Source organism: Heterodontus francisci, chromosome 41 (assembly GCF_036365525.1).
Source record: "Heterodontus francisci isolate sHetFra1 chromosome 41, sHetFra1.hap1, whole genome shotgun sequence".
NCBI lineage: Eukaryota > Metazoa > Chordata > Chondrichthyes > Heterodontiformes > Heterodontidae > Heterodontus > Heterodontus francisci.
Window position 1 is genome coordinate 5,365,450 of NC_090411.1, and position 20,952 is coordinate 5,386,401.

General features: G+C 48.1%; 1 protein-coding gene across 1 annotated transcript; it reads left to right on the plus strand.

Annotated features, from left to right (window-relative positions):
• Nucleotides 1–211: 211 nt before the first annotated feature.
• LOC137353316 (probable G-protein coupled receptor 139) lies at nt 212–17,437 on the plus strand. The gene is made up of 2 exons (XM_068019453.1): nt 212–476; nt 16,548–17,437. The coding sequence occupies exons 1-2, from the start codon at nt 212–214 to the stop codon at nt 17,435–17,437; spliced, it is 1,155 nt and encodes a 384-aa protein (XP_067875554.1).
• Nucleotides 17,438–20,952: the final 3,515 nt, after the last annotated feature.

The window sequence follows — 20,952 nt, forward strand, 5'->3', positions numbered from 1 at the left end:
GAAATGTTTTATGTTATTGTAGTACAAAACGCGATAGATTGAAAGGGGTTAACTGAATCTGTTTGTTCAATGACTGTAACTAATGACAGTCTCTGTGGGCCCTAATTGTGTCACTGGAGGGTTTTCCTCTTCCATTAATAAGGGACTCCTTTCAATGTGTTGTCACCTATGGAACTAACAGAGATCAGTGGCTCCAAAGAAAGGGAGAGAAATGGATCTGAATCTGAGAGCAAAAGATTGGAATGTTGCAACAATGGGTCCGAATCTGAGGACAATAGATTGGAATGTTACTGCAATTGGTCAGAGTCTTAAAACAATAGATTGGAATGTTACAACAATGGACAGGAGTTTTTCCTGGGATCTTAACTTTCTTACTGCAAATTATGATCGGCTAGCATTAGAATCTCGGATCTTTCGCACACTTGTTATTATTCAATACATTTACTATCCCATCCTCGCTATTTTTGGTGTCCCTGGTAAGTCTCTTTATCCAGCTATTAATTCTATAACATGTTTGTATTCTCCTCCTTGCTGATGTGTTGATCCTAATGAGTCTCTGCATCCAGCTATTAACTCTATAAGCCATTGCTACCTGTATTACTATGCTTGCAAATTACACTCTCACCTTTGCTGATGCGGGTATCCTAGTAAGTCTGTATCTCCAGCTATTAGATCGAGAAACCATGCTGCATTGTATTAGTTAATATCATTTAAATTTTGGAGAGAATGAAGCCAGTATCAACAGTCCCCATTCCCTATCCATGAGCTGCAAACCCTTCCCTGACCAATGTCTGATGCTGAATCAGACAGTTTGCAACCTTTGCATTCTGTTTGACCCTGACCTGTGTTCTGATCCCATATTCTCTCCATCACCAATTATGCTTATTTGCACCTCTGTAATGTTTCTCATCACCACCCCTGCCTCAACCCATCTGCTTCACAAACTCTCATCCCTGCCTTTGTTAAATCCAGACTAGACTATTGCAGTACTCTCTGGCCAGCCTCCCAGGTACAAATATTTATAAATCAGATCTCATGTAGAACTCAGCTGCCCATATCCTAACTCACACCAAATCTTGATCGCCCATCACCTCTGAGCTCACTGACATATGTTGGCTCCCGGTCTGGCAGCACCTTAATTTTAATATTCTCAATCTAGTGCTTGAATTCCTCCATGGCCTCACCCCTCCAATTAGACCTATGCAACTCTCTATTTCCCATATTCCTGCATATCCTTTCTCTTCAAGTGTTTATTTTTCCAATTCACTTTTGAAGTTAATTTCTTTCCCTCTGTATCTCTCCCTGGCAGCAATGTGCAGCTCCACGGCATCACTGGTACCAGTTTTACAGAAGCCAAGATCCAGAAAATGGTGCGAGCCACACTGCTGGCAACTCCAGGCATGGTCTGCACAGTGTACCATGCTGGGCATGGCGCTAGCTTGGGCGTACCATGCCTTCTCCTGTAGCGTGAGGGGAGATCTTAAGGTGATGCCAATTGGATGTTCCAGCAGCTTTGATTAACTTCTTTGAAACTTGGTCTGTGCATGTTCACTGACAGCCTGTGTTGGTCACTCTCAGCTGAGCATACGTTCAGCAGCAGGAGAAACACCCTCTCATGTTTTTTTTAAAGGACGAGGCATCCAACTTGCTGGTGAGGGGCGTTTGATTAACCTCTGCAATTGAAAAGTTAGTGGAGGTCCTGGGGATGGGTTTCTGGAGGTTGTGTTGTGAGCTGCTGCATACATTGAGGGAGGCCAGAGGATTTGATGACCCAACTCTAGAGGAGGTATGGGGACTGTTTAGTTTAGAGATACAGCACTGAAACAGGCCCTTCGGCCCACCGAGTCTGTGCCGAACATCAACCACCCATCTATACTAATCCTACACTCCTAGCACATCCCCCCACCTGTCCCTATATTTCCCTACCACCTACCTATACTGGGGGCAATTTATAATGGCCAATTAAGCTAGCAACCTGCAAGTCTTTGGCATATGGGAGGAAACCGGAGCACCCGGAGGAAAGCCACGCAGACAAAGGAAGAACTTGCAAACTCCACACAGGCAGTACCCAGAATTGAACCCGGGTCGCTGGAGCTGTGAGGCTGCAGTGCTAACCACTGCGCCACTGTGCCGCCCCTGGAGTTACAGTGCATCTGGGTCTGCAACATAACAAACAGAGTCTGTAGAGAGGGGAAGCTCTGCAAAGAGGAAGGAGGAGGAGGGGCTGTGTCTTTCTCCCTGCCTACCCCGGGGCTTTTCACGAGCACTTTTTCTACCTAAATCTAACCCAGGAACAGTGCGCAGAGTGACCTTGAGCTGGTGGCTGTGAGTGTGAGAACATGTGATGGGTATTCATCATCAGTGCAATGCTGTTGCTCTCTCTCTCTCTCTCTCTCTCTCTCTCCCTCTCGTTCTCTCGGCCTCCCGGAGCTGCTGTGGCTAGGAACCTGTCAATTGTTTGGGGATACTGGAAAGCATAAAATCAGAAGGGGAGAGATTGCGGGCGGGATGGAAAGCAGGAGGCCCATGGTCCCACCATTTGCAGCTTGCATATCATTCCACACAGCAGGATAAAGGTGAGGTGGGAGTTCAGAAGGGGCATAAGGCAGGAACATAGTATCATCCTGAATGCTGTTGGCGATGCCGGGTGCTGCAGGCCCCATCGCAGCTGGCACCATGATGTGGAGAACCATCTTCTCCATCAGTCTCCAGGGAAGTAGGTTTAACTGTGTCCTCTGCCTGAATCTCTGCCACTTCCTGCGATTATGGGCCACCTTGTCCTGCAAGAGAGAGGGCAGGATGTGAGTGATTGTGTTGCACGGTATTTGGGTGCTTTGCCTGCCATAGGTGAATAACTAGAGGTTTGTGGAGGCATTGAGGTGGGTATGAGTCTGGCAACAGTGGAAGATGTGCGAGGGTGAGGTGAAGTATGTGAATGTCAGACATGACTTCTGAGTCTCAGCAACTGCTGATGGGTGAGTGATGGAAGTGTGGTGCATTGAGCAGTGTGAGAGGTTGGTAGTGTTGGGGGTAGAAGATGCCATGTGGAGATGAATTCTTTGACATTGAACACCCGTCCGAACTCTTCTGGCACTGCTGTCAGGTCCTTGGAGCCAAATGAGGAGGTCAGTGGACAGTAATGAGGTAGTAACTAAAGCCTGTAAGGAACTAGATAATGAAGTCAGCGTGACTAAGGAAAAGAGTAGACAGGGAGCAGATGATGAACGCAAAGGGACTGGTGGTCTGAGGTGCATTTGTTTTAATGCAAGAAGTGTAGTAGGTAAGGCAGATGAACTTAGGGCCTGGATTAGTACCTGGGAGTATGATGTTATTGCTATTACTGAGACTTGGTTGAGGGAAGGGCATGATTTGCAACTAAATATCCCAGGATATCGATGCTTCCGACGGGATAGAGAGGGAGGTAAAAGGGGTGGAGGAGTTGCATTACTGGTCAAGGAGGATATCACAGCTGTGCTGAAGGAGGGCACTATGGAGGACTCGAGCAGTGAGGCAATATGGGCAGAACTCAGAAATAGGAAGGGTGCGGTAACAATGTTGGGGCTGTACTACAGGCCTCCCAACAGCGAGCGTGGGATAGAGGTACAAATATGTAAACAGATTGTGGAAAGATGTAGGAGCAACAGGGTGGTGGTGATAGGAGATTTTAATTTTCCCAACATTGACTGGGATTCACTTAGTGTTAGAGGTCCAGATGGAGCAGAATTTGTAAGGAGCATCCAGGAGGGTTTTCTAGAGCAGTATGTAAATAGTCTAACTCGGGAAGGGGCCATACTGGACCTGGTGTTGGGGAATGAGCCCGGCCAGGTGGTTGAAGTTTCAGTAGGGGACTACTTTGGGAATAGTGATCACAATTCCGTAGGTTTTAGAATACTCATGGACAAAGACGAGAGTGGTCCCAAAGGAAGAGTGCTAAATTGGGGGAAGGCCAACTATACCAAAATTCGGCAGGAGCTGGGGAATGTAGATTGGGAGCAGCTGTTTGAAGGTAAATCCACATTTGATATGTGGGAGGCTTTTAAAGAGAGGTTGATTAGCGTGCAGGAGAGACATGTTCCTGTGAAAATGAGGGATAGAAATGGCAAGATTAGGGAACCATGGATGACAGGTGAAATTGTGAGACTAGCTAAGAGGAAAAAGGAAGCATACATAAGGTCTAGGCGGCTGAAGAAAGACGAAGCTTTGAAAGAATATCGGGAATGTAGGACCAATCTGAAACGAGGAATTAAGAGGGCTAAAAGAGGTCATGAAATATCTTCAGCAAACAGGGTTAAGGAAAATCCCAAAGCCTTTTATTCATATATAAGGAGCAAGAGGCTAACTAGAGAAAGGATTGGCCCACTCAAGGACAAAGGAGGAATGTTATGCGTGGAGTCAGAGAAAATGGGTGAGATTCTAAATGAGTACTTTGCATCGGTATTCACCGAGGAGAGGGACATGACGGATGTTGAGGTTCGAGACAGATGTTTGATTACTCTAGGTCAAGTCGGCATAAGGAGGGAGGAAGTGTTGGGTATTCTAAAAGGCATTAAGGTGGACAAGTCCCCAGGTCCGGATGGGATCTATCCCAGGTTAATGTGGGAAGCGAGAGAGGAAATAGCTGGGGCCTTAACAGATATCTTTGCAGCATCCTTAAACACGGGTGAGGTCCCGGAGGACTGGAGAATTGCTAATGTTGTCCCCTTGTTTAAGAAGGGTAGCAGGGAAAATCCAGGTAATTATAGACCGGTGAGCCTGACGTCAGTGGTAGGGAAGCTGCTGGAGAAGATACTGAGGGATAGGATCTATTCCCATTTGGAAGAAAATGGGCTTATCAGTGATAGGCAACATGGTTTTGTGCAGGGAAGGTCATGTCTTACCAACTTAATAGAATTCTTTGAGGAAGTGACAAAGTTGATTGATGAGGGAAGGGCTGTAGATGTCATATACATGGACTTCAGTAAGGTGTTCGAAAAGGTTCCCCATGGTAGGCTGATGGAGAAAGTGAAGTCGCATGGGGTCCAGGGTGTACTAGCTAGATGGATAAAGAACTGGCTGGGCAACAGGAGACAGAGAGTAGCAGTGGAAGGGAGTTTCTCAAAATGGAGACGTGTTACCAGTGGTGTTCCACAGGGATCCGTGCTGGGACCACTGTTGTTTGTGATATACATTAATGATTTGGAGGAAAGTATAGGTGGTCTGATTAGCAAGTTTGCAGACGACACTAAGATTGGTGGAGTAGCAGATAGTGAAGGGGACTGTCAGAGAATACAGCAGAATATAAATAGATTGGAGAGTTGGGCAGAAAAATGGCAGATGGAGTTCAATCAGGGAAAATGCGAGGTGATGCATTTTGGAAGATCCAATTCAAGAGTGAATTATACATTAAATGGAAAAGTCCTGGGGAAAATTGATGTACAGAGAGATTTGGGTGTTCAGGTCCATTGTTCCCTGAAGGTGGCAACGCAGGTCAATAGAGTGGTCAAGAAGGCATACGGCATGCTTTCCTTCTTCGGATGGGGTATTGAGTACAAGGGTTGGCAGGTCATGTTACAGTTGTATAAGACTTTGGTTCGGCCACATTTGGAATACTGCGTACAGTTCTGGTCGCCACATTACCAAAAGGATGTGGATGCTTTGGAGAGAGTGCAGAGGAGGTTCACCAGGATGTTGCCTGGTATTGAGGGCGCTAGCTATGAAGAGAGGTTGTGCAGATTAGGATTATTTTCATTAGAAAGACGGAGGTTGAAGGGGGACCTGATTGAGGTGTACAAAATCATGAGAGGTATAGACAGAGTGGATAGCAAGAAGCTTTTTCCCAGAGTGGGGGATTCAATTACTAGGGGTCACGAGCTCAAAGTGAGAGGGGAAAAGTTTAGGGGGGATATGCGTGGAAAGTTCTTTACGCAGAGGGTGGTGGGTGCCTGGAACGCGTTGCCAGCGGAGGTGGTAGACGCGGGCACGATAGCGTCTTTTAAGATGTATCTAGACAGATACATGAATGGGCAGGAAGCAAAGAAATACAGACCCTTAGAAAATAGGCGACATGTTTAGATATAGGATCTGGATCGGCGCAGGCTTGGAGGGCCGAAGGGCCTGTTCCTGTGCTGTAATTTTCTTTTTTCTTTGTTCTTTGTTCTTGCATTGACCTCCCTGGCCTCTTGCTGTCATTTCCTTCGGAAGGCATTCCTGAGGGTCTCTCACATGGTCTCTCTCCTCCTGGCAAACTGCATGACGAAGGCTTCCAGCGCTACATCCATGAACCGCAGAACCCTCTCTCTGCCCCAGTATTCCATTTGCCTTGTCTCCAATTTCTGCATTCACAGCCAGTAGCAGCAGCTTCCTGTGATTCAGTGCAGCTTCATTTTGAAAGGAATTTAAGAGCTGGAGACTGGCTGCAGCATTAGCTAACCTCACAAGCGGTCAGGAGCTGTGTTGAACTTGCTGGGTGCCATGTATGATTCATGAAAATAAGGAGGCAGGACAAAGTTGTTTTGCTGCCTGCCTGATGTTTATAGAAACACAGATTGATGGAGCACAGAAGGAGGCTATTCGGCCCATTGTGCCAGTGTTGTCTCTTTGAAAGAGCTATCTAATTAGTTACATTCCCCTCCTCTTTTTCTAGATTCCTACTTTTTTTTCCTCTTTTCAATTATTTGTTAAATTCTCTTTTGAAAGCGATCATTGAATCTGCTTCCAACCAGATTTTCAGGCAGTGAATTCCAGATCCCAACAACTCGTTGTGTAAGAAAATTCCCCTCATTTCCTCTCTGGCTCTTTGCCAATTACCTTCAATCTGTATCTTCTTAATACGGAATTTTCGGACACTGGAAACAGTTTCACATTAATTATCCTATTAAAACACGACATGATTTTGAACATTTATATTAAAACTTCCCTTACCTTTGGCTGCTCTAAAAAGATCAATCCCAGCATTTCCAGTCACTCCGCGTAATTGAATTCTAATAATTCACCTCTGCATCTTCACTAAGACAATGACATCCTTGCCAAAATGTGGTGCTCATAATTGGACACAATACCCCAGCTGGGTCCTCACGAATGATGTATAAAAATTAATATTTCTCCCTGGCTTTAGTTACTCTATGCCTCTGTGTAAAATCAAGGACACCATATACTCTTTTTTTTTTCCAAAATATATTTTGTTCATAAAAATCTGCAAAAAATACATTGCCAAACAATTTCAAACAGCACCAAAAAATACAAACATTGCAAGGGAGATCAGTTTCCTTCAATACTATCATGAGTTGCTTCGCAACCCTGACATTTCACATTTGTCATGCCAATTACAGTTTTACATTGACAGCAAATGAAAATATTAATGATACAGTTCAAGGGGTTTCCCATGGATCCAGCCCCTCAGTTCAGCTTGGTGGGGTGACCTTACGCTGTGGTCTTTCCCCATTGAGCCTTTGCTGCGGCTGCCCCAAGCTTTAGTGCGTCCCTCAGCACGTAGTCCTGGACCTTGGAATGTGCCAGTCTGCAACATTCAGTGGTGGACAACTCTTTGCGCTGGAAGACCAGCAAGTTTCGGGCAGACCAAAGGCCGTCTTTCACCGAATTGATAGTCCTCCAGCAGCAGTTAATGTTTGTCTCAGTGTGTGTCCCTGGGAACAACCCGTCGAGCACAGACTCCTGTGTTACAGAGCTGCTTGGGATGAACCTCGACAAAAACCACTGCATCTCTTTCCACACCTGCTTTGCAAAGACACATTCCAGGAGGAGGTGGGCAACCGTCTCTTCCCCACCACAGCCACCGCGGGGGCATTGTGCGGAGGGGGCGAGACTTCGGGTGTGCATGAAGGATCTGACGGGAAGGGCCCTTCTCACCACCAGCCAAGCTACATCTTGGTGCTTGTTAGAAAGTTCCGGCGATGAGGCATTCCGTCAAATGACTTTGACAGTCTGCTCGGGGAACCATCCGACAGGATCCCCCGTCTCCTTTTTCCGTAGGGCCTTGAGGACATTCCGTGCAGACCACTGCCTGATGGATCGGTGGTCAAAGGTGTTTTCCCGCAGAAACTGCTCCACGAAGGATAGGTGGTACAGCACAGACCAACTGCGTGGAGCGTTCCGCGGCAATAAGTTCATTAGAGATAGTCAGCACGGTTTTGTGAAGGGTAGGTCGTGCCTCACAAACCTTATTGAGTTTTTTGATAAGGTGACCAAACAGGTGGATGAGGGTAAAGCCGTGGATGTGGTCTATATGGATTTCAGTAAGGCGTTTGATAAAGTTCCCCACGGTAGGCTATTGAAGAAAATACAGAAGTATGGGATTGAAGGTGAATTAGTGCTTTGGATCAGAAATTGGCTAGCTGAAAGAAGACAGAGGGTGGTGGTTGATGGTAAATGTTCATCCTGGAGTACAGTTTCTAGTGGTGTACCGCAAGGATCTGTTTTGGGGCCACTGCTGTTTGTCATTTTTATAAATGACCTGGATGAGGGTGTAGAAGGGTGGGTTAGTAAATTTGCAGATGACACGAAGGTCAGTGGAGTTGTGGATAGTGCCGAAGGATGTTGTAGGTTACAGAGGGACATAGATAGGCTGCAGAGCTGGGCTGAGAGATGGCAAATGGAGTTTAATGCGGAAAAGTGTGAGGTGATTCACTTCGGAAGGAGTAACAGGATTGCAGAATTCTGGGCTAATGGGAAGATTCTTGGTAGTGTAGATGAGCAGAGAGATCTTGGTGTCCAGGTACATAAATCCCTGAAAGTTGCCACCCAGGTTAATAGAGCTGTTAAGAAGGCATATGGTGTGTTAGCTTTTATTCGTAGGGGGATCGTGTTTAGGAGCCACGAGGTCATGCTGCAGCTGTACAGAACTCTGGTGCGGTCGCACCTGGAGTATTGCGTGCAGTTCTGGCCACCGCATTATAGGAAGGATGTGGAAGCTTTGGAAAAGGTGCAGAGGAGATTTACTCGGATGTTGCCTGGTATGGAGGGAAGGTCTTACGAGGAAAGGCTGAGGGACTTGAGGTTGTTTTCGTTAGAGAGAAGGAGGAGAAGAGGTGACTTAATAGAGACATATAAGATAATCAGAGGGTTGGACAGGGTGGATAGTGAGAGCCTTTTTCCTCGGATGGTGATGGCAAACACGAGGGGACATAGCTTTAAGTTGAGGGGTGATAGATATAGGACAGATGTCAGAGGTAGTTTCTTTACACAGAGAGTAGTAGGGGCGTGGAACGCCCTGCCTGCAACAGTAGTAGACCCGCCAACTTTAAGGGCATTTAAGTGGTCATTGGATAGACATATGGATGAAAATGGAATAGTGTAGGTCAGATGGTTTCACAGGTCGGCGCAACATCGAGGGCTGAAGGGCCTGTACTGCGCTGTAATGTTCTATGTTCGAATGTGACCAGGCTCATCCTTCGCAACACCGGGGACAGATAGAACCTCAGCACGTAGTGACACTTGGAGTTTGCATACTGGAGATCTACACACAGCTTGATGCAGCCGCACACGAAGGTGGTCATCAGGATGAGGGCCACGTTGGGTACATGTTTCCCGCCCTTATCCAGACATTGGAACATCGTGTCCCTCCGGACCCGGTCCATTTTAGATCCACAGATGAAGCAGAAAATGGCTCGGGTGACCGACACAGCGCAGGAGTGGGATATGGGCCAGACCTGCGCCACGTACAGCAACAACGTGAGTGCCTCGCACCTGATGACCAGGTTCTTACCCACAATGGAGAGAGATCGCTGCCCCCACATGCCCAACTTTTGTCGTACCTTGGCTACTCGCTCCTCCCATGTTTTGGTGCACGCCCCGGCCCTTCCGAACCATATCCCCAGCACCTTCAGGTAATCTGACCTGACGGTGAAGGGAACAAAGGATCGGTCAACCCAGTTCCCAAAGAACATGGCCTCGCTCTTGCCGTGGTTAACTTTGGCTCCCGAGGCCAGTTCGAACTGGTCGCAGATGCTTATCAGTCTATGCACGGACAGCGGATCTGAGCAGAAGACGGCGACGTCATCCGTGTCCAGGGAGGTTTTAACCTGAGTGCCTCCGCTGCCTGGGATTGTCACCTCTCTTATGCTCACATCCTTCCTAATAGACTCAGCAAAGGGTTCAATACAGCGAACAAACAAGACCGGGGAGAGAGGACAGCCCTGTCTGACTCCAGATTGGATCGGGAAACTTTCCGATTCCCACCCATTGATTGAGACTGCGCTACTGATGTTTGTGTAGAGCAGTTGGATCCAATTGCAGATTCCCTCCCCAAACCCCATTTTGGAAAGCACATCCATCATGTAGGTGTGCGATATCCTGTCAAAAGCCTTCTCCTGGTCCAGGCTGATGAGGCTGGTGTCCACCCTCCTGTCCTGAACATAGGCGATCGTATCCCTGAGTAGCACGAGACTATCAGAGATCTTCCTGCCGGGTACAGTACAGGTCTGATCGGGGTGAATCACCAACTCCAGAGCAGACTTGACTCGACTGGCTATGACTTTTGACAGAATCATGTAGTCAACATTAAGTCGTGAGATGGGCCGCCAATTTCTGATTTCTGCCCTCTCCCCCTTCTGCTTGTAAATGAGGGTGATGATGCCTTTCCTCATGGATTCTGACATGCTGCCGGCCAGGAGCATACTCTCATAAACTTTCAGCAGGTCCGGGCCGACCCAGTCCCACAGAGCCGAGTACAACTCGACCGGTAAGCCGTCGCTCCCGGGAGTTTTACTCGTCTCGAAGGACTCGACGGCCTTTGTCAGCTCGTCCAGAATTAGCGGCTTGTCCAGTCTCTCCCTCCTGCTGTCATCTAGGACCTCTGTGATAAATGACAGGAAGGACTGGGAGGCTCTGCTGTCTGTGGGCTTCGCGTCATACAGCCCAGCATAAAAAGATTTGTTGATCCTTAGTATGTTGGACTGCGAAGACGTTACCGAGCCATCTTCTTCCTTCAGGCTGCTGATAACAGAGCTCTCTCTGTGTACCTTTTGGAAGAAGTAACACGAGCACGTCTCATCCTGCTCGATGGAGCGGACTCTGGACTGGAAGATGATCTTGGAGGCCTCCTTGGCAAAGAGCGAGGCCTGCTGGCTCTTCACCTCTTTGGAGGTCCTCCTTGACCTCGACCCCCATTGACTGCAACCGGAGTAGATTTTGCATAATTTTCTGGAGTCGGGACAGTTCCCTCTGTCTCTCTCTCGCCCTCTGAACACCTTTGTGGATGAAGAACCTCTTGATGTTCTCCTTAATCGCTTCCCACCAGTGAACTGGAGACTCAAAGAGGGGTTTCACGGTCCTCCAACCTTTGTAATCCCTTTTGAGTTCCTCAACGTTCTCTGGGGTCAGCAGTGTAGCATTGAGCTTCCACGTCCCTCTGCCAACCCGCTGGTCGTCCTGTAAGTGACAGTCGGCCAGTAAGAGGCAGTGGTCAGAGAAGAACACCGGCTTGACGTCAGTGGATCTGACCGTGACAGCACGGGACACAAACAGGAAGTCAATCCTGGAACGGGCAGACCCGTCCGATCTTGACCATGTGTATCTGCGCTGCGCTCCGTCTGCAGGTTTGCTGAAGACGTCGTGCAGTTTGGCATCTTTAACTGTTTCTATTAGGAATCTGGACGTAGCGTCCAGTTTGCTGTCGTCACTGCCGGATCGTCCAGCCGCATCGATGATGCAGTTGAAGTCACCGCCTGGACGTCGCCAGCAGCAGTGGGAGCTGCTGGAAGACGGTCAGCCGCTCGCTGCGTTGTACCGGGGCGTACACGTTGATCAACCGGAGCGGAGCGTTGTTGTACATCACGTCTGCTGCGAGGAGGCGACTACCCACCACCTCCTTAACTTCGGAGATGGTGAAGTTACCTCCCCGCAGCAGAATACCCAGGCCGGAGGAACGGCAATCATTACCCCCAGACCAGATCGATGGCCCGTGGGACCACCATCGCGACCACTGCCTGTAGGTGCTGAGGTGTGGTATTCCACACTCCTGCAGAAACAGTAGGTCATCTTTGACCTTGGCGAGGTAATTCAAGGTTGAAACACATCGCGTAGTAGATTTAATGCTACGCACATTAATGGAAGCAATCCTTGCACCCATTTTTTTAAAGTTAGTTGTTGCTTCCCATACCATTTGTCCTCGCTAGTCCCAGTCCTTCGGGATGTTCCTGCATACCCATCGTGTGCGCAAGCAGTTTCACGTTGGTTGGGCTCAGAAACCCCTCCTGGTTTTGCATGCAGGGTTTGTTCCGCTGGGGTGACATCGGGGGGGGTCTTGTCGGCAGCAATCTCTCCACGTAATTGAAGGCCCCGACTCCTGGAATAATTCTAATAATTCATCTCTGCATCTTCACAAAGACAATGACATCCTTGCCAAAATGTGGTGCTCATAATTGGACACAATACCCCAGCTGGGTCCTCACGAATGATGTATAAAAATTAATATTTCTCCCTGGCTTTTGTTACTCTATGCCTCTGTGTAAAATCAAGGACACCGTAGGCTCTTTTTAACAGCCTTCTCAAATTTTTCTGCCACTTTCAATGATTTGTGTGTGTGTGTGCCCCAGGTCTCTCTGTTCCTCAACCCACTTTAAAATAGTACTGTTTAGTTTATAAAAGCAAAATACTGCGGATGCTGGAAATCTGAAACAAAAACAAGAAATGCTGGAATCACTCAGCAGGTCTGGCAGCATCTGTGGAAAGAGAAGCAGAGTTAACGTTTCGTGTCACTGACCCTTCTTCGGAACTGACAAATATTAGAAAAGTCACAGATTATAAACAAGTGAGGTGGGGGTTGGGCAAGAGATAACAAAGGAGAAGGTGCAGATTGGACCAGGCCACATAGCTGACCAAGAGGTCACGGAGCAAAGGCAAACAATATGTTAATGGTGTGTTGAAAGACAAAGCATTAGTACAGATTAGGTGTGAATATACTGAATATTGAACAGCAGCAAGTGCAAACCTGAAGAAAAACAACCTGAAAAAAACAGTGGGTAAGCAAACTGAACAAACTAAGATGAAATGAAATAAATGCAAAAAAAGATTGTAAAAAATGTAAAAAGGAATGTAAAAAAAAGGAAGAAAAAAATAACTAAAAATGACTAAAAATGAAAGTAAAGTGGGGGGCTGTCATGCTCTGAAATTATTGAACTCAATGTTCAGTCCAGCAGGCTGTCGTGTGCCTAATCGGTAGATGAGATGCTGTTCCTCGAGCTTGCGTTGATGTTCACTGGAACACTGCAGCAATCCCAGGACAGAGATGTGAGCATGAGAGCAGGGGGGAGTGTTGAAATGGCAAGCAAGTTTAGTTTAGAATGCCTTTTCTCATACTTTCTCCCAAAAGAATCACTTCACACTTCAAAATTATCCCTTGTGCCCACAAATCCATGGCATTAACATTTAATGAAAGAGCAGTGGTCCCAACACTGGCCCTGGGGATTAACATTCATTGAACAGCAGTGGTCCCAACACAAACCCTGAGGGATCCCATTGTATATATTCCTCCAGTTTGAAAGGTGAAAGGAACCCTGAGGAAAAGCAACCTCCCTCCAGTCTGAAACACTGCAGTGGTCCTAGTACTGAACCCTGAAGAACAGCAACCTCCCTCCAGTCTGAAAAACAACCGTTAATCACATTGTTGATAAAAGACCTCCTGAACTTTTACTATCCTCATCAATATTTACTCGGATTTTGTTTTATTCTAAGCCTGTTAGTACTCATGTTTAATTTAATTCTCTTATTTTCTTAACTTCTCAATCCACTCCTAATTCCAGCTAACATTCGCCTTTAAAATCTAATTTCCAATCGAATCATGATTGTTTAGAACTAAATACAGAACCTTAGTTAGGCCACACTTAGAATATTGCGTGCAATTCTGGTTGCCACACTACCAGAAGGACGTGGAGGCTTTGGAAAGGGTACAGAGGAGGTTTACCAGGATGTTGCCTGGTCTGGAGGGCATTAGCTATGAGGACAGGTTGAATAAACTCGGATTGTTTTCACTGGAACGACAGAGCTGGAGGGGCGACTTGATAGAGGTTTACAAAGTTATGAGCGACATGGACAGAGTGGATAGTCAGAAGCTTTTTCCCAGGTTGGAAAAGTCAGTTACTAGGGGACATAGGTTTAAGGTGCGAGGGACAAAGTTTAGAGGGGATGTGCGAGGCAAGTTTTTTACACAGAGGGTGGTAAGTGCCTGGAACTAGCTGCCGGGGGAGGTGGTGGAAGCAGGTACGATAGCGATGTTTAAGAGGCATCTTGACAAATACATGAATAGGATGGGAATAGAGGGATATGGACCCCGGAAGTGCAGAAGGGTTTTGTTTAGACAGGCATCAAGATCGGTGCAGGCTTGGTGGGCCGAATGGCCTGTTCCTGTGCTGGACTGTTCTTTGTTCTTTGTTTACTTTAAACTCTGAATCCAGCCAGAAGCCTTGTCAAAGGTACAATGATTAGATCCATCGCTGAATGTGGGAATAGTTGGACAAATGTCACCCTGAACTTCTTCAAACTGTTCTTTTTACTCCCAACCTGATGTGCAATTTCCTTGATAATTCACCTTGTTAACAGTTAACATAGTGACACTTGGGATTATTTGTCTCATGGCAGACTGGTACAAAAGGCGAAGTCACACAGGATCAGAGATGAGCTGGCAAGATGGATACAGAACTAGCTTGATCATAGAAGACAGAGGGTATCAGTGGAAGGGTGCTTTTCTGAATGGAGGGATGTGACTAGTGGTGTTCCGCAGGGATCAGTGCTGGGACCTTTGCTGTTTGTAGTATATATAAATGATTTGGAGGAAAATGTAGCTGGTCTGATTAGTAAGTTTGCGGACGACACAAAGGTTGGTGGGGTTGCGGATAGTGATGAGGATTATCAAAGGATATAGATCCGTTGAAGACTTGGGCGGAGAAATGGCAGATGGAGTTTAATCCGGACAAATGCGAGGTAATGCATTTTGGAAGGTCTAATACAGGTGGGAAGTATACAGTAAATGGCAGAATCCTTAGGAGGGTTGACAGGCAGAGAGATCTGGGCGTACAGGTCCACAGATCACTGAAAGTGGCAACACAGGTGGATAAGGTCGTCAAGAAGGCATACGGCATGCTTGCCTTCATCGGTCGGGGCTTAGAGTATAAAAATTGGCAAGTCATTCTGCAGCTGTGCAGAACCTTAGTTCGGCCACACTTGAAATATTGTGTACATTTCTGGTTACCACACTACCAGAAGGATGTGGAGGCTTTGGAGAGAGTACAGAAGATGTTTGCCAGGATGTTGCCTGGTCTGGAGGGTATTAGCTATGAGGAGAGGTTGGATAAACTCGGATTTTTTTCAGTGGAACGACGGAGGTGGAGGTTTACAAAGTTATGAGTGGCATGGACAGAGTGGATAGTCAGAAGCTTTTTCCCAGGGTGGAAGAGTCAGTTACTGGGGGACATAGGTTTAAGGTGCGAGGGGCAAAGTTTAGTTTAGTTTAGAGATACAGCACTGAAACAGGCCCTTCAGCCCACCGAGTCTGTGCCGACCATCAACCACCCATTTATACTAATCCTACACTAATCCCATATTCCTATCACATCCCCACCTGTCCCTATATATTTCCCTACCACCTACCTATACTAGGGGCAATTTATAATGGCCAATTAACCTAGCAACCTGCAAGTCTTTGGCATGTGGGAGGAAACCGGAGCACCCGGAGGAAACCCACGCAGACACAGGGAGAACTTGCAAACTCCGCACAGGCAGTACCCAGAATCGAACCCGGGTCCCTGGAGCTGTGAGGCTGCGGTGCTAACCACTGCGCCACTGTGCGGGATGTGCGAGGCAAGTTTTTTACACAGAGGGTGGTGAGTGCCTGGAACTTGCTGCCAGGGGAGGTGGTGGAAGCAGGTACGATAGCGACGTTTAAGAGGCATCTTGACAAATACATGAATAGAATGGGAATAGAGGGATACAGACCCCGGAAGCACAGAAGGTTTTCGTTTAGACAGGCATCATGATCAGCGCAGGCTTGGAGGACCGAATGGCCTGTTCCTGTGCTGTACTGTTCTTTGTTCTTTGTTTCATTGATTTTTCAGTCGACTCATTTCCAATTATTATTTTGGAATGATTGAATTGTGTGCTGCTTGTCACAGGTGAGACTTTCAGTCAGTCCAACATTTAACTTTCTATACAACAGCAAAGTGCTGTGGATGCTGCAAGCCTAAAAGAAAAACAGAAAATGCTAAAAATATTCTGCAGGTCTGTCAGGGTTGGTAGAAAGAGAATGAGAGTTAATGTTTCAGATTGCTGACACCTCATCAGAACTGTGAGGGCTTAAAGATGGAACAGATTTGAAGCCAGACAGGGAAAGGAAGAAGGGGAGGATTATGATCATCATTGAGTTCAACAATTTTAATATCATCCTTATGTCATTTAATCTCTCCTGCCCTCCATCGTATCACAGACCTTCCCATTTGTACTTTCAGCTCCATCACCGGATGCAGGAACACATCCCATAAATCTCAATAAGTCTTCAATTAAACTGGTAACTTTGCTCAAGCCTGATGTATAATTTCCCTTTTTATTTCCCTTCCTCACAGTTAACTTGCTGACAATTGTGATCCTGTCTCGGGGAAAGTGTGGTCTCTCCAAATGTGTCACTCGTTATCTAGTGGCCATGGCAGCGGCAGATCTAATGGTCATTATCCTCGACTTGATACTAAGGCAGATTGTGATTGTTTATTGGGAACAGTTTTTTTTCCTGTATTACGTCCCTGTGTGTAACATCCACGCCGTCATGCTTTATGCAGCAATAGACTGTTCTGTCTGGTTCACCGTCACTTTCACCTTTGATCGATTTGTGGCCATTTGTTGCCAGAAGTTGAAAAGTAAATATTGCACCAAGAAAACTGCAGCTGTGGTTCTGGGAACAGTGACGGTGCTGAGCTGTTTAAAGAACACCTTCTGGTATTTTATGTCAACAAGTTTGTATCTGCTGGAGAACGTCCCCTGGTTTTGTTTTGTAACAATGGATGCTCTGGAATCTCAGGTCTGGACAACAATCGAGTTTCTTCATCACATTGTAACACCAGCGGTCCCATTTGTTCTGATTTTGCTGCTCAATGCTGTCACCATCAGACACATTGTAGTTAGCAACAGAAACCGCAGAAGATTCCGATCTCACAGTCGTGGAGAGAGTCTGAGAGACCCAGAGATGGACAGTCGAAGGAAATCCATGATTTTACTGCTCCTAATCTCAGGAAACTTCATTCTATTATGGGCAGTGTTTTTGGTGTATTCTATATGGAAACGAATGTGGAATTTTGGCTATGATTCTGTATTTCTACATCGTTTTGTCCAAGAGATGGCATTCATGCTGCAACTCCTGAGTTGCTGCACAAACACTTGTATTTATGCTGTGACCCAGACTAAGTTCAGAGAGCAGCTTAAATATCCCTTTACACGAATAGTTAAATTAATGAAACGATGAGAAGTGAAGAACAACTTGCTTCAGATCTCAATCAGAATATTGTTCAAACCAACGATACAGCAATGTTGATCTGCTTTCCCCAGGATCTGTGAAACAGACACAGTGGGGTCAGTCTGCATTCCCCAGGATCAGTGATGCAGACACAGTGAGGTCAGTCTGCACTCCCCAGGATCTGTGAAACAGACACAGTGGGGTCAGTCTGCACTCCCCAGGATCTGTGAAACAGACACAGTGGGGTCAGTCTGCACTCCCCAGGATCTGTGAAACAGACACAGTGGGGTCAGTCTGCACTCCCCAGGATCTGTGAAAAAGACACAGTGGGGTCAGTCTGCACTCCCCAGGGTCAGTGAAACAGACACAGTGAGGTCAGTCTGCACTCCCCAGGGTCAGTGATGCAGACACAGTGGGGTCAGTCTGCACTCCCCAGGGTCAGTGATGCAGACACATTGGGGTCAGTCTGCTCTCCCCGGGGTCAGTGATACAGACACTGTGGGGTCAGTCTGCTCACCCCGGGGTCGGTGATACAGACACATTGGGGTCAGTCTGCTTTACCCCGTGGTCAGTGATACAGACACATTGGGGTCAGTCTGCTTTACGCCAGGGTCAGTGATACAGACACAGTGGGGTCAGTCTGCTTTACCCCGGAGTCAGTGATACAGACACATTGGGGTCAGTCTGCTTTACCCCGTAGTCAGTGATACAGACACAGTGGGGTCAGTTTGCTTTACGCCAGGGTCAGTGATACAGACACAGTGAGGTCAGTCTGCTTTACCCAGGGGTCAGTGATACAGACACATTGGGGTCAGTCTGCTTTATGCCAGGGTCAGTGATACAGACACAGTGGGGTCAGTCTGCTCACCCGTGGTCAGTGACACAGACACAGTGGGGTCAGTCTGCTTTACCCCGTGGTCAGTGATAGAGACACAGTGGGGTCAGTCTGCTCTCCCCGGGGTCAGTGATACAGACACAGTGGGGTCAGCCTGCTTTACGCCAGTTTCAGTGATACAGACACAGTGGCGTCAGTCCACTTTACCACAGGATCAGAGATATAGACACAGTGGGGTCAGTCTGCACTCCCCAGGATCTGTGAAACAGACACAGTGGGGTCAGTCTGCACTCCCCAGGGTCAGTGATACAGACACATTGGGGTCAGTCTGCTTTACGCCAGGGTCAGTGATACAGACTCAGTGGGGTCAGTCTGCACTCCCCAGGGTCAGTGATACAGACACATTGGGGTCAGTCTGCTCTCCCAAGGGTCAGTGATACAGACACAGTGGGGTCAGTCTGCTTTACACCAGGGTCAGTGATACAGACACAGTGGGGTCAGTCTGCTTTACCCCGGGGTCAGTGATACAGACTCATTGGGGTCAGTCTGATTTCGCCCGTAGTCAGTGATACAGACACAGTGTGGTCAGTCTGCTTTACCCCGGGGTCAGTGATACAGACACAGTGGGGTCAGTCTGCTCTCCCCGGGGTCAGTGAACCAGACACATTGGGGTCAGTCTACTCTCCCCGAGGTCAGTGATACAGACACATTGGGGTCAGTCTGCTCTCCCCGGGGTCAGTGAACAAGACACAGTGAGGTCAGTCTACTCTCCCCGGGGTCAGTGATACAGACACAGTGGGGCCAGTCTGCTCTCCCCAGGGTCACTGATACAGACACATTGGGGTCAGTCTGCCATCCACAGTGTCAGTGTTACAGAGATACAGACACATTGGGGTCAGTCTACTCTCCCCGGGGTCAGTGATACAGACACATTGCGGTCAGTCTACTCTCCCCGGGGTCAGTGATACAGTCACAGTGAGGTCAGTCTGCTCTCCCCGGGGTCAGTGATACAGACACATTGGGGTCAGTCTGCTTTACCCCGTGGTCAGTGATACAGACACATTGGGGTCAGTCTGCACTCCCCAGGATCTGTGAAACAGACACAGTGGGGTCAGTCTGCACTCCCCAGGATCTGTGAAACAGACACAGTGGGGTCAGTCTGCACTCCCCAGGATCTGTGAAAAAGACACAGTGGGGTCAGTCTGCACTCCCCAGGGTCAGTGAAACAGACACAGTGAGGTCAGTCTGCACTCCTCAGGGTCAGTGATGCAGACACAGTGGGGTCAGTCTGCTCTCCCCGGTGTCAGTGATACAGACACAGTGGGGTAAGTCTGCACTCCCCAGGATCTGTGAAACAGACACAGTGGGGTCAGTCTGCACTCCCCAGGATCTGTGAAACAGACACAGTGGGGTCAGTCTGCACTCCCCAGGGTCAGTGATGCAGACACATTGGGGTCAGTCTGCTCTCCCCGGGGTCAGTGATACAGACACAGTGGGGTCAGTCTGCTCTCCCCGGGGTCAGTGATACAGACACAGTGAGGTCAGTCTGCTTTACGCTGTAGTCAGTGATACAGACACTGTGGGGTCAGTCTGCTCACCCCGGGGTCGGTGATACAGACACATTGGGGTCAGTCAGCTTTACCCCGTGGTCAGTGACACAGACACATTGGGGTCAGTCTGCTTTACGCCAGGGTCAGTGATACAGACACAGTGGGGTCAGTCTGCTTTACCCCGAAGTCAGTGATACAGACACATTGGGGTCAGTCTGCTTTACCCCGTAGTCAGTGATACAGACACAGTGGGGTCAGTCTGCTTTACGCCAGGGTCAGTGATACAGACACAGTGAGGTCAGTCTGCTTTACCCCGGGGTCAGTGATACAGACACATTGGGGTCAGTCTGCTTTATGCCAGGGTCAGTGATACAGACACAGTGGGGTCAGTCTGCTCTCCCCGTGGTCAGTGACACAGACACAGTGGGGTCAGTCTGCTTTACCCCGTGGTCAGTGATATAGACACAGTGGGGTCAGTCTGCTCTCCCCGGGGTCAGTGATACAGACACAGTGGGGTCAGCCTGCTTTACGCCAGTTTCAGTGATACAGACACAGTGGCGTCAGTCTACTTTACCCCAGGGTCAGTGATATAGACACAGTGGGGTCAGTCTGCACTCCCCAGGATCTGTGAAACAGACACAGTGGGGTCAGTCTGCACTCCCCAGGGTCAGTGATACAGACACATTGGGGTCAGTCTGCTCTCCCCGGGGTCAGTGAATCAGACACATTGGGGTCAGTCTACTCTCCCCGGGGTCAGTGATACAGACACAGTGAGGTCAGTCTGCTCTCCCCGGGGTCAGTGATACAGACACATTGGGGTCAGTCTGCTTTACCCCTTGGTCAGTGATAAAGACACATTGGGGTCAGTCTGCACTCCCCAGGATCTGTGAAACAGACACAGTGGGGTCAGTCTGCACTCCCCAGGGTCAGTGAAACAGACACAGTGAGGTCAGTCTGCACTCCCCAGGGTCAGTGATGCAGACACAGTGGGGTCAGTCTGCACTCCCCAGGATCTGTGAAACAGACACAGTGGGGTCAGTCTGCACTCCCCAGGGTCAGTGATGCAGACACATTGGGGTCAGTCTGCTCTCCCCAGGGTCAGTGATACAGACACAGAGGGGTCAGTCTGCTCTCCCCGG

Coding starts and splice junctions, on each gene's coding strand:
- LOC137353316 (XM_068019453.1), top strand. CDS start 212: ATGGATCTGAATCTGAGAGCAAAAGATTGGAATGTTGCAACAATGGGT. Junction 477..16,547: donor CGCTATTTTTGGTGTCCCTG/GTAAGTCTCTTT, acceptor CCTTCCTCACAG/TTAACTTGCTGACAATTGTG.